We start from the raw sequence: 12896 nt of genomic DNA on the forward strand, positions 1-12896 counted from the left end.
TGAGAAAGATCTTTATATCTCAATGGCCTTTTGGTTGCTAAACCTGAGTAGTAAAATGAAGAGGCTGCTCCCTAGGCAACCTTTTACTTCCCTGCTGCTTGTGAGATTCACTTGTATCACAATAGTTATAATCAATTAAGCTTTCCACTGCAAATGAGGCTTCTGATCAAAGTACAGGAAGCTTTTTCTTTTAAAAAATGGATTTTTCAATTATTAAAATATATCTCATATAGTGCCGTGCATCACATAAATTCATCTCACCTCTCTTAAAACTTTAATTTTAGCAGAGCAAAGCTGCTTTTGGATCTTTTTCCAAAACAGAATTATTTCAATATTTGTACACAGTGAGTTTGCTAATCACGTATGTAAAATTCCTACAAGTGTTTGTGAGAATATTTGTACAAACCAAATTTATAGATCACCATCAAACTTATTGGAAAGGGGTTCTATAGCATTCAGCAGATTCTCGAAAGTATCCTTGTCACAAAAGAGTTTAAGTAACACTGTACTTTATTGATACACCTTCAGAATCTAGTTAATTTATATTTGTATAAATGGCTGAACAGTGCAATCATTTTAAATTCTTTATTTTTTATGCTTTTCTCTGGTTCCTATGCCTCAATCAAATCATTTAGAAGGAAAAAAATAGATAATCTCAACTTATCTAATTATTATAGCCAATACATTCAAGAATTTAATCTGTACATTTTCTAAGATGAGTTGGCCAATATTTAAATAAGTACTCAAGCATTTAAATTCCTTTTGTTTAATACTATATTTATGTTTGTCACATAACAAACTTATACTGTGATGACCAACTTTAGTGAGAAATAAAGATATATTACTCATTTACTGCCAAAGTTGGATTTAAGTTGTTCAATGTTTAATTAAAATATTGCACATCATTATATTCCTATTTTAGTATTGGCAGTTTGTAAGTGACCATGGGCTTTTTTTCTCTCATCTTTTCTAGAAACAGTTAACACTGACTCAGAAAGATGTGGACACTCTCTGAGAATCTGAGGTTAGAAATTAGGTTTCAGCAGCTCCAAAAATCAACCCAGCCATGGTAATTTTAAAGATGATTCATCCCAGTGATTCCTCTTACTTAACATTTAGCATGATTTCAGAAACACCGCTTGAGTAAGAGCAGAAATAATTTTATTGGATGTGTACTTTTTATGTATATTTAGGAGGGAAAAACTAAACAAAGGTGCTCTACCTAAAGCAAAAGTCTGATATTTCCAGGGTGACAGACAATAGCTTTTTAACAGTGCTTGATTTTCAATTGAACTGCTCAGAATATTTAAAAGATAAGAGGAAATAATATGCCTAGCTCACTGAAAAGAGGCATTTACATAAGTAGATCATAATTATCCAAGTAAGACCTTGTTGCTGAGACGTGGGAGGGTTAATGATTATGATGATAATTAAAATGCAGAGGATTTGTAGAGCACTTATTTGCTTTCTGAAGAGCTCAGGGTACTTCTCATATATTCTATTCTTCTCATTGATCTCTGTGTGATAGCTATACAACAGTATGTTTAAATACCTCAGAGTAATGGAAGGAAACATCTGACCTGTTATAACCATAAATGATTATAATCTTTTGGGTTTTGCCTCACCTGAAAGGCAGGACCTCCAATGACATAGCTTTTTGAAACATCACTTCAGGTCATCACAGCAAAACTGACTCTGAGGAAAGAGTGCCACCTACTGAATCAAATTGCCCAGGTTCCCTCCAAGGGCTGGTCTCTCAGTTTTAGAATTGTCCTAACATGCTCAACTATAAGAAGTAATGGGATTGCTGCACCATGCATGAAATACTTATTATTTTTGTTTCCAACTTCAGTCAGTTTATTTTAACAATCCACCCATCACATCTATAATTTAACCATTTCATTCAGAAACTTTCCATTTGTTTTGAAAACTAGTATACAAAGACTGAACAAATCTAACTTTGTTATTTAATGAAGGGAATTTCCAAAACAAATACCTGTCTTTTTTATTGTCGAAGTGGCCACAAGGGGGAGCTAGCATGCAACTTCTTATGGGGCAGGAGAGTTGAGGTTTCATAATTAATTGAACCCTTTTATTCCTGGCTAAGGTAGGAGAAGATACAAATATGTTATTTGAAATTTATGAAGCTCAAGATAATTTTTCTCAGAATTACATTTTGCACAATGCAATCCAACTCCCCCTTTTAATATATGCTAATACATTAGATATAATGTAACATTTTTTAGTCTGACAATTCCTGTTTCTTCATGGCCTAACTCTCAGGTACTCTACACACAATTACATGCACACAGTTTGTTTAAACCACACCAAATAATTTTAAACTGTAAAACTTAAATACAAAAATTTTAAATTACCTGAAATTTGTCTCAATATTTTATTTTATTTTTAATTTTTTTTTTTACTCTAGTACTTGGTAGTTTTATTAGTTTATTTATTTATTTATTTGCTAAAAGACAACAAAAACAAAACAAATAGTGTATGCAATCAATTAAATTGTTGAAATCTTTAAGTGATTGCCTCATTGATTTTCCATCATTGGAAACACATACACAAATAAACACACAAAAAATGAGATGAGAATTAGTGATAAGAAAAGTCTGGAACATATTATCCGGCAGGAAAAAATATATATATGTTGCAAGCAGAAATATTTCTAGAATAACTTTTACTATTTTAAAATAAACATCCTGATATGTGTCCCAGTTCAAAAGTTGATCATTGGTGACTAATTTATGAGTGTTTCCTTCCGATTGACATGTATTTATAATACATAGCACCAGTTGGAAATTTAGTTTATTTACTGTGTGAATTTCAAATTAATAGAACTTCCATGTTTTTGTAGGGCTAATCCTGTATTTAATTTCGACTGTTCATTGGGAACTCACTTCCTATGTGTGGGAGGAGGGAACATGTATATAAACATGTTATATTGTAACATAACATACATATCATATAGAAGAGACTTGAAATATATCATTTCCTGAGAAATATTTTTTAATAGCAAGATTTAATAATTTTAATAAAAATGAGAAAAAATTAACATTTAATTTAATATACTGTTTATTTATGGATATAGTTTACACTTTTTCTTAGCTGTTGTATAGGAGAGATTTAGTTCTCAAAAATATTTTTAATTATAAACCATTTCTCCTGAAACTCAAAAATTATAGTTAATTTACATTACTTTATTAAAATTCATATTTATCATAAAGGGGAAAGATATGTTTTAGTGATTGTCCTGTTAGTAGTGTGAATTTGTCATTTGTTAAAAGGGGAATCTTTGATTAAAAGACAGCAGTTGGCTAATAGCTGTGTGTTAGAAGTGAGACTCAAATATCTCTGAAAGACAATGGAGACTAGAACTAGCTGTGAATGAAACACTATCCTTCACCTGTGGATTTAAATATGATATGGCAATCTTTGATACTTATTACATCTAAAACGTTTAGCTGTTAAAGTTATTTTTGAAAATTCTCTGTTAAATAAAAATATATGAAATCAAATATTGAAATAATGGTAAAAATGATGGAAAAGGAAATAGTGGAGAGAGAATTTTTCAGTCATATAAACAGTGGCTGTGTTGAAACTATCAGCAACAGAAATTTCTCTTAGGAACTGTATCTTATTGAATTCAACAATACAACAAACAGGACAAATTTTGGAAGAATGTTATAACTGCTACCATTTTGGCTACATACATAAACTCTCGGGGCTACATGCATGAACTCTTGGGACTACAACTACAGCTAGTCAATCTGAATTTTAAAGAGTCTCTCAGAGACAAAATTAAGTACCTTATATAACAAAAAAGTCATAAAATAGCATTTTAAGATTATTAATGATATTCAATTATTGATTTAATGTAATAGCATTAATCAGCCTTTGTCAGTCTATAAAAATAGACCTTAATACTTCTCTGTTTGAAGCTGTTCCAACATAATCAGTTTATTTTAAAACTCACCTAGAATAGCATAATATCTTATTAATGAAATAATGTTATGTTTATATGAGTATTTCTCAGTACTTTTTCTCAATGAGTGTGCATATATTTATATTTTGATGGAATCACACAAGATTTTTGGATGTTCAATATATGTATAATAATAAAGGAATAATAATTTTGGTTTAAGGTTGAGACTATCATTTGCAATTACAACTCATGATTATCAACCAGTCTTTTCTTAGAAATATGAGATTCTAGGTATCATGAGCTACACTCAACTCTGTGGTCTTCTGGATTCCTCAGCTAGAACGCTTATGTCCATAGCCTTCTATGGTATAAAAAACAATAGGATCTTTGAACTGTTTAACAATATTTATATCATCTCCTTTTTAAAAAATTGAGCTCAATATTTTAAGAATAGTTTAAAAAATACTCAAAATGGTATCTTAAAAAGAAAAATTGTTTGGGGAAAAATAGAATATAAGAAAGGGTTACAAATTAGGAGTGACTACAGTTTTAAAAGTTGTATCTGTCTAAAGGGAAGTCAAACAATTGGAAGCTGATTTCATTTCCTTTAAAAATGAAATAGGGATGAGACATAAAGATTAAAATTAATTATTGTGGGTACATGTCAATCTTTAACAACAGAACTCAATACTTCAAATTAATATATGAGTAAGGTATCTAATATGTAGTAGTAGTTCTGTTTTGCTCCCCTTGGCTGAAATCCTGGGGTATTCACCATAATCATGGTAGTTCTCTCTATATACACTAGGGGGAGGTGTTACAATTACTCTGGAGGGGTGGTGGGCAAATTGGTGTCTATGAGTATGTGTTTCATATCTCTCACTGGTCTCTTCTTAGACACTGTGGTTTTCCCCTCGGTTGCATAACAACACTTCTAATTAAGAATAATCAATAAGCCATATTAACCTTTCCTTGGAAGTTTTTCATCCTTTTGTTTTTGCTTTATTGTAAACCTCAAGTAAGGATGTTTTATGACTTTCCTTGAATTAGTATGTATTGCAAAAATAAAAATCATAGATTTTTCATATTTAAAAAACAATGAGGGGCTTCCCTGGTGGCGCAGTGGTTAAGAATCTGCCTGCCAATGCAGGGGACATGGGTTCCAGCCCTCGTCCAGGAAGATCCCACATGCCGCGGAGCAACTAAGTCTGTACGCCACAACTACTGAGCCCGTGTGCCACAGCTACTGAAGCCCGAGGGCCTAGAGCCCGTGCTCTGCAGGAGAAGCTACCGCAATGAGAAGCCCCTGCTCCCGCAAGTAGAGAAAGCCCACGCGCAGCAACGAAGACGCAACACAGTCAAAAATAAATTTAAAAAATTTAAAAGTAATGATTAAAAATGAGTGTGCATTCTCTATTCTTGATTTAAGTTAACGGCTGCTTTTAAAGCCTCTACACTTCAGATTTCAAGGTACATGCATTAGAACAGAGATACTAACCCCTTCCTGAGAAATGTAACGGTGAGGTTTCATGCGACGGTGCGGTTAGGCACCCACTCAGCAAAATAATCCAGATGTCAACAAAGCTGTAGCTCCCCTGTTTAGCAAAAGTATGTGCATGACAAACTATTTAAAAAATATAAAGACAGTTTAGGATTTGAAGGTCTGGCTGTAAAGAACACTTCTTTGAATTTTTAAACTGTTAAAGACAGTCTCTTAAGGGAGTGGTGAATTTTGGATCCAGATCACACTGCAAATTCAGACTGTAGGTTATCTCATTGAATCCTCTGGGAAATAAATAGCTCCTTTACCTGAATCTTTAAGCAATTATCCCAATAACAATCATCAGAACTTTCTTGTAATTGGTCTGGATTTGATTTTCTTTGAATTTTGAATGATTTATGTTACAGATTTATACGTTAGTCATTCACAAGTTATAAATGGCAACTTTACTTCAGTATTTATGAATTGCGATCAATACTCTAGCAATCAAAACACTCACCTTTTCTATTTCAATACTTCAATTTTCTTTGGCGTTCTTTCCCAGAACGGCTGGATCACGAACAAAGCAGTCACCGCTTGTGGATGTTTGTGATAATAGTTTGGGGAGAAAGAATCTCTGAGATTAAGAACTGCAGAAGAAGTAGATGAATCAGGAGTCTCTCTCTCTCACTCTCTCTCTCTCTCTCTTTCTCTCTCTCTCTTTCTCTGTGTGTGTGTGTGTGTGTGTGAGTGTGTGTGTGCGTGTGGTGGTAGTGGTATTACTTAGAAAGCATGAATCTTTTTTTTCCTTTCTTTATTAAGGTGCATTATCAGTAACTACCAAGTTAGAAAGGATGAATCTTAACAGATCTCCCACTGATCGGTCTTCACAGTTATGGTTCAGTTTCTACGCAAAGAAGCTTTGGCAAACGTGGTCATCAACACTTATTTGGTCTTAAGGATATAACATTCAAATTTCCATATGGACCTTTAATAATAAGGTCGAGGTAAACAAAACCCCTCGAGAACTATTATGAGTGCGTGTATGGATGTCCGCTTTACTTTAAATCTGGGCTGAGAATGCTGGAGACTGAAAACGGTAAAGCTCTAAGTATTATTTAGCCAGATTTGAGTTTTAACAAGCTACAAAGCTTTAATTGACCGTAAGCCTTTCTCCTTAGAGGAGAGGCACTTTTCCTCTGGGGAGACACGGTTTCTCTTTCACTGGGCTTTTGCTTTCTTCTGAAACACTATATAATCAAGTGACTTTCCTTGCCGCGGTGCCTGGGGACAGCTGATTTTTCTCCGAGGATAAAGAAAGTTACATATTGATTGCTGTTGCTCGCGGTGTGTTGGCACTAGCGCGGGACAGAAGCGGGCGCGCTAGCCCTCGCATTTACACACACTCACTGAAATACACAACACACACACCCCGCCTCAGAAACACACACACACCCCACGTACATACACACACACCCCACGTACATACACACACATCCCTCTGCACCTCATTTAGATGGGTCCATGCGCAGGCAGAAGATCTGCGCCTCCCTTGGTGTGAATGAGTGTATGGTGCGCGCGCGCGCGCGCGCGCGTGTGTGTGTGTGTGTATACAGAACCCTATCAGGAAAACCGCAGCTACCCTATTCTGCAAGCTCGCTGCGATTCCGGTTTCCGTGTACACCGGATAAAACAATAAATAAATCGCTGCCAGCCTTTTTTTTTTTTTTTTAATTATCTCTTTTCCAGAGGAAGACGGTGGAGGCGTTTCTCCCGGTAGTTAAAGACTCAGGAGACCCTGCGGCGAGGCCCTGGGCAAAGCCGCCACAGCACACACAGGGCTCGGCTAGCCCGGCTGGTCTCCCACGTAACTGATCTAATCAATGGCTCTGAAGCTCGGAGGCTCCGGACTCCGCCCCCGCCAGTCTCTCCTCCGCCTTCCATTGGGCGCGGGCCGAGGAGGCAGAGCCTTGCTCCTCGCGCGGATTGGCTGGCAGGAAATCAGTATCAATGTTTAAGCGGCGGCGTGAGGTGAATAGACTCAGTCAGCAAGAGACGCTGGGGAGAAAGCAGGGACTGCGAGCCCCGCGGATGCGGCAGCGCGGAGGGCGGCTGGGGAGACGCTACTCCAACTGTTGAATTTTCACCTTTCATTTCCACCGATGCTTTGCTTGCGGAGATGGATATATTTGCTTTGAAATCCGCACGTCTTTCGCAGGCTGTGAGCTGATCGTGACAGGCACCAGACTGAGAGACCACCCGTGACATAAAAGGAGGACCCCCCCAAAAAAAACCAAAAAAAGCAAAAACCTCCACAACGGACTGCACAATTAACTACGCACACCGGTGTTGGACTTTGTGAATAGAGAACATTGAGAGGAAAATCGTGAAATATGATGCGGGGCTAATCTGTGAACAGTCACTGTAATCCAGATTTGTTTTTTTTTTTTCCCCCAAGACTCTGAAAGATTTGGGGGTTCCTTACGCCTAACAAAAAGGGAAGGTTTTTTGTCGTTGTTTTGTTTTGTTTTTGTTTTTAAATAAATACACCTTGCAAAACAGACGCCTTGCTATCCAGAGCCTCGGACTCCGGCAGAAAGAGGTAGAGTAAAAGTGCTGCTGGATTCAGCTTCACCTCCTTCCTTCCCTCCCTCCCTTTCTCTCGCTTTTTCTTTTTCTCCAAAACATGAATCTGGCTTTTCTTTCTGTAGAGTGAGTCAGAGAAAGCGTTAGGAAGAAGCCACAACTAATGTCTGTGAAGGGAGGACGATGAGGCGAGAGTGAACACGATTCGTTCCGCTACTTCTGACTCATCCGGCAGATCGGAACACCTGCATTTCTGGATGTGTCATTCCCGTTTGTCGAGGCGCCTCGACAACCCGAAATAGTGTGTAGACAGACCCGTGCCTAGTATCCCCTGGGCGGTAGCTACCCGGGGAGGGCTCCCCTGGCTGGACCGCCGCGGCCGCAGCTCCTCGCCCGCTGCCCTCGCTAGTCGCCCAGAGAGACTGCGAGAGCGAGACTGCAGAATGCATCACGCCAAACCTTGATGCGTTCCTTTCATCCAGCCCACTCCTCCTACTATAGAAAAAATTGAAGAAAGAAAAAAAAAAAAGCCCACACTTTATTCGCTTCAAATATTCACCACTTTTATTCCTCTCCAAGGTTTTCTTTTCTAGATGAAGAGACCTGGGAGGCAGGGCCATTGGAAGGAGATGCTGAATAGAAAGAAAAGAGAGGCACTTGACAGCCCAGCCCTGTGAATGCAGAGACTGTTTTCCTTCTAGCGAGAGACAGGGAGAGTGTGTGTGCGAGGACTGGGAGGGTGGCTCCCCCTTCTTTTTTATTCCGCCTCTCCCTTCCCCTTCAAATCTGCACATCCAACCATGAGTTGCCTGTTGATTTCCTTTCGCCTGGGAAGAAAAGCAAACTGGAATTAAACTGCATCGAGAGAAGTCCTTGCTTGTGGGGAGAGAATGGGATGGTAGCGGCGGCTACTGGCTCAGCGTAGAGAAATTACAGAGTGTGTTTTACCAACAGAGGCGGAGATACATCTATACATTTTTTCCCCTCCCAGTAGACTCAAACCTCAAATGCTGATCAGGCTGTGGCTTTCTTGACTTGGGGAAGAGCCTTTTCCGAGGAAGAGAGGGAGGAGCCTCGTGGAGGGAGGAAACTACAAATCGGGACACTAGTTCTTTGCGCTGCATTTCCTCCCCTCCCTTTGGCTGCTCGGAAAGGAGAGAGAGAGAGAGAGGAAAAAAATATATATCCTTGGCTGGGAGATGCAGTCTGCCGCCACCGCTGCCTCAGCCAGCAATGCAAGATTAGATCTCTAAATGCAGCAAAACACCGCCTGAAAACAGACCAACCCGCGAAGCAAGCAGATAATTCACAGGGCTCCGGCTATTTTGAAGCTTCAAATATATCTGACTGTCTCTTCGTTGTTCCTCATCCCCAGCAATTTCATCACAAGAGAGGAGAAACAAGTAAGGATTTCACTTTCTGATTTGCCTAGAGACACACCTCCCCGCTCCCTCCCCCACCCGATGTGAAGAGTATTCCGGAGGCAAAAAGCTGGAGTGGATTTGCAGCGCCCTAGCGGGAGCGAGGAAAACCTACGGATTCTTTAGCTCATTATCATCCTTCCCAAACGCGATTTCCTTCTTATCTCTTGTCTCATCGCTCAAGTTTGAGTCGCCCGAAGTCCGGGCGGGAGAGACAAAGCTCCGGGCTCGCCCCCAGCTGCAGGGAGCCGCCGCCTTGCTCAGTGCCCCTGCAGCTCTGCTGCACCGCTGCTTCTCGCCCAGTGCGGATGCTGTAGATCAACAGGTTCAGGGAACTTGAGCGGAATAAAGAGAGACCGCCGGGTGCCGCAGCCCGGGAGCGGAAGGAAGGAAGGATCCATAGACTTGTGGCTTGGATCGGGGTCGCACGCTGCGCCTGGGCCCCAAGCTGGCGCGCACCCATCCACTCGCCCCTCCAGTCCGGCTGCTCCTGACAGCACCCCACCGGTCTGGGATGTACCTTTCCATCTGCTGCTGTTTCCTCCTATGGGCCCCTGCCCTGACGCTCAAAAACCTGAACTACTCCGTGCCCGAGGAGCAAGGGGCCGGCACGGTGATCGGCAACATCGGCAAGGATGCTCGACTGCAGCCGGGGCTTCCGCCCGCAGAGCGAGGCGGCGGTGGCGGGCGAAGCAAGTCGGGTAGCTACCGGGTGCTGGAGAACTCGGCGCCGCACCTGCTGGACGTGGAAGCCGACAGCGGACTCCTCTACACGAAGCAGCGCATCGACCGCGAGTCCCTGTGCCGCCACAACGCCAAGTGCCAGCTGTCCCTCGAGGTGTTTGCCAACGACAAGGAGATCTGCATGATCAAGGTAGAGATCCAGGACATCAACGACAATGCTCCCTCCTTCCCGTCGGACCAGATTGAGATGGACATCTCAGAGAACGCGGCCCCCGGCACCCGCTTCCCCCTCACCAGTGCGCATGACCCCGACGCGGGCGAGAATGGGCTCCGCACCTATCTGCTTACGCGCGACGACCACGGCCTCTTCGCGCTGGACGTCAAGTCCCGCGGCGACGGCACCAAGTTCCCAGAGCTGGTTATCCAGAAGGCCCTGGACCGCGAGCAGCAGAACCACCACACGCTCGTGCTGACCGCTCTGGATGGCGGCGAGCCGCCGCGCTCGGCCACCGTGCAGATCAACGTGAAGGTGATTGACTCTAACGACAACAGCCCCGTCTTTGAGGCGCCGTCCTACCTGGTGGAGTTGCCCGAGAACGCCCCGCTGGGCACCGTGGTCATTGATCTGAATGCCACCGACGCCGACGAGGGTCCCAACGGCGAAGTGCTCTACTCTTTCAGCAGCTATGTGCCCGACCGCGTGCGGGAGCTCTTCTCCATCGACCCCAAGACCGGCCTGATCCGTGTCAAGGGCAACCTCGACTATGAGGAGAATGGGATGCTGGAGATCGACGTGCAGGCCCGAGACCTGGGTCCCAACCCCATCCCGGCCCACTGCAAGGTCACTGTCAAGCTCATCGACCGCAATGACAACGCTCCGTCCATTGGTTTTGTCTCCGTGCGCCAGGGGGCGCTGAGCGAGGCCGCTCCGCCCGGCACCGTCATCGCTCTGGTGCGGGTCACTGACCGAGACTCGGGCAAGAACGGGCAGCTGCAGTGCAGGGTCCTGGGCGGAGGAGGGGCGGGCGGCGGCGGCGGCCTGGGCGGGCCGGGCGGTTCCGTGCCCTTCAAACTTGAGGAGAACTACGACAACTTCTACACGGTGGTGACTGACCGCCCGTTGGACCGCGAGACACAGGACGAGTACAACGTGACAATCGTGGCACGGGACGGGGGCTCGCCTCCACTCAACTCCACCAAGTCGTTCGCCGTCAAGATTCTGGACGAGAATGACAACCCGCCTCGCTTCACCAAGGGGCTCTACGTGCTGCAGGTGCACGAGAACAACATCCCAGGAGAGTACCTGGGCTCGGTGCTTGCCCAGGACCCTGACCTGGGCCAAAACGGCACAGTGTCCTACTCCATCCTGCCCTCGCACATCGGCGACGTGTCCATCTACACCTATGTGTCTGTGAACCCCACCAACGGGGCCATCTACGCCCTGCGCTCCTTTAACTACGAGCAGACCAAGGCTTTTGAGTTCAAGGTGCTTGCTAAGGACTCCGGGGCGCCCGCGCACTTGGAGAGCAACGCCACTGTGAGGGTGACAGTGCTAGACGTGAATGACAATGCTCCGGTGATCGTGCTGCCAACGTTGCAGAACGACACGGCTGAACTGCAGGTGCCGCGCAACGCCGGGCTAGGCTACCTGGTGAGCACCGTACGCGCCCTTGACAGCGACTTCGGCGAGAGCGGACGCCTCACCTACGAGATCGTAGACGGTAACGACGACCACCTGTTTGAAATCGATCCATCCAGCGGCGAGATCCGCACGCTGCACCCTTTCTGGGAGGACGTGACGCCGGTGGTGGAGCTGGTAGTGAAGGTGACTGACCACGGCAAGCCCACTCTGTCGGCGGTGGCCAAGCTCATCATCCGCTCGGTGAGCGGCTCTTTGCCCGAGGGGGTTCCCCGGGTGAACGGCGAGCAGCACCACTGGGACATGTCGCTGCCGCTCATAGTGACTCTGAGCACTATCTCCATCATCCTCCTAGCGGCCATGATCACTATCGCCGTCAAGTGCAAGCGCGAGAACAAGGAGATCCGCACTTACAACTGCCGCATCGCAGAGTACAGCCACCCGCAGCTGGGCGGGGGCAAGGGAAAGAAAAAGAAGATCAACAAAAATGATATCATGCTGGTACAGAGCGAGGTGGAAGAGAGGAATGCCATGAACGTCATGAACGTGGTGAGCAGCCCCTCCCTGGCTACCTCCCCCATGTACTTCGACTACCAGACCCGCCTGCCCCTCAGCTCGCCCCGGTCGGAGGTGATGTATCTCAAACCGTCCTCCAACAACCTGACTGTCCCTCAGGGACACGCGGGCTGCCACACCAGCTTCACCGGACAAGGGACTAATGCGAGCGAGACCCCGGCCACTCGGATGTCCATAATTCAGGTAGGAGACTCTTAGCATAACTGGGACTTTACATTTTGCTGGATTTGGAGCTGTCCTGAAACCTTTGGAACAGGACTAGCCACACTGCTAGTAGCAGTGAGCAGGGAACTTTTTTAAATGAAAAAGATTTACACTTTTGCCACTGCGTGTACAACATATTCTATACATAACTCCTCCCATGTAAATAGTCAAGAATCTACAAGATGTAAATGTCTTATTTTTGCATTTTTAAAGTTTATTTTTATAGGTGTTAAAATGTTACCAGGGTTCACTATTTAATAGTTTATTTTACTTTATTTGTTGGTCTACATTTCTCTCCACAACAGAGGATTACTAGAGAGAGAAAAAAATTGTTTCAGTTAATTGACTTTAATATTTTTATTTCATTAAAAAAAT

General features: G+C 43.8%; 1 protein-coding gene across 1 annotated transcript in view; it reads left to right on the plus strand.

Moving 5' to 3' along the window:
• The first annotated feature begins 8420 nt into the window (after positions 1-8420).
• Positions 8421-12896, plus strand: part of PCDH17 (protocadherin 17) — a 101751-nt gene continuing 97275 nt past the window's right edge. Inside the window, exon 1 of the mRNA XM_019936410.3 lies at positions 8421-12500. Coding sequence (XP_019791969.1) covers positions 9933-12500 — 2568 coding nt within the window. The 5' untranslated portion in view covers positions 8421-9932. The remainder of the gene's footprint in view (positions 12501-12896) is intronic.

Source organism: Tursiops truncatus, chromosome 18 (genome assembly GCF_011762595.2).
Source record: "Tursiops truncatus isolate mTurTru1 chromosome 18, mTurTru1.mat.Y, whole genome shotgun sequence".
NCBI classification, from domain to species: Eukaryota; Metazoa; Chordata; class Mammalia; order Artiodactyla; family Delphinidae; genus Tursiops; species Tursiops truncatus.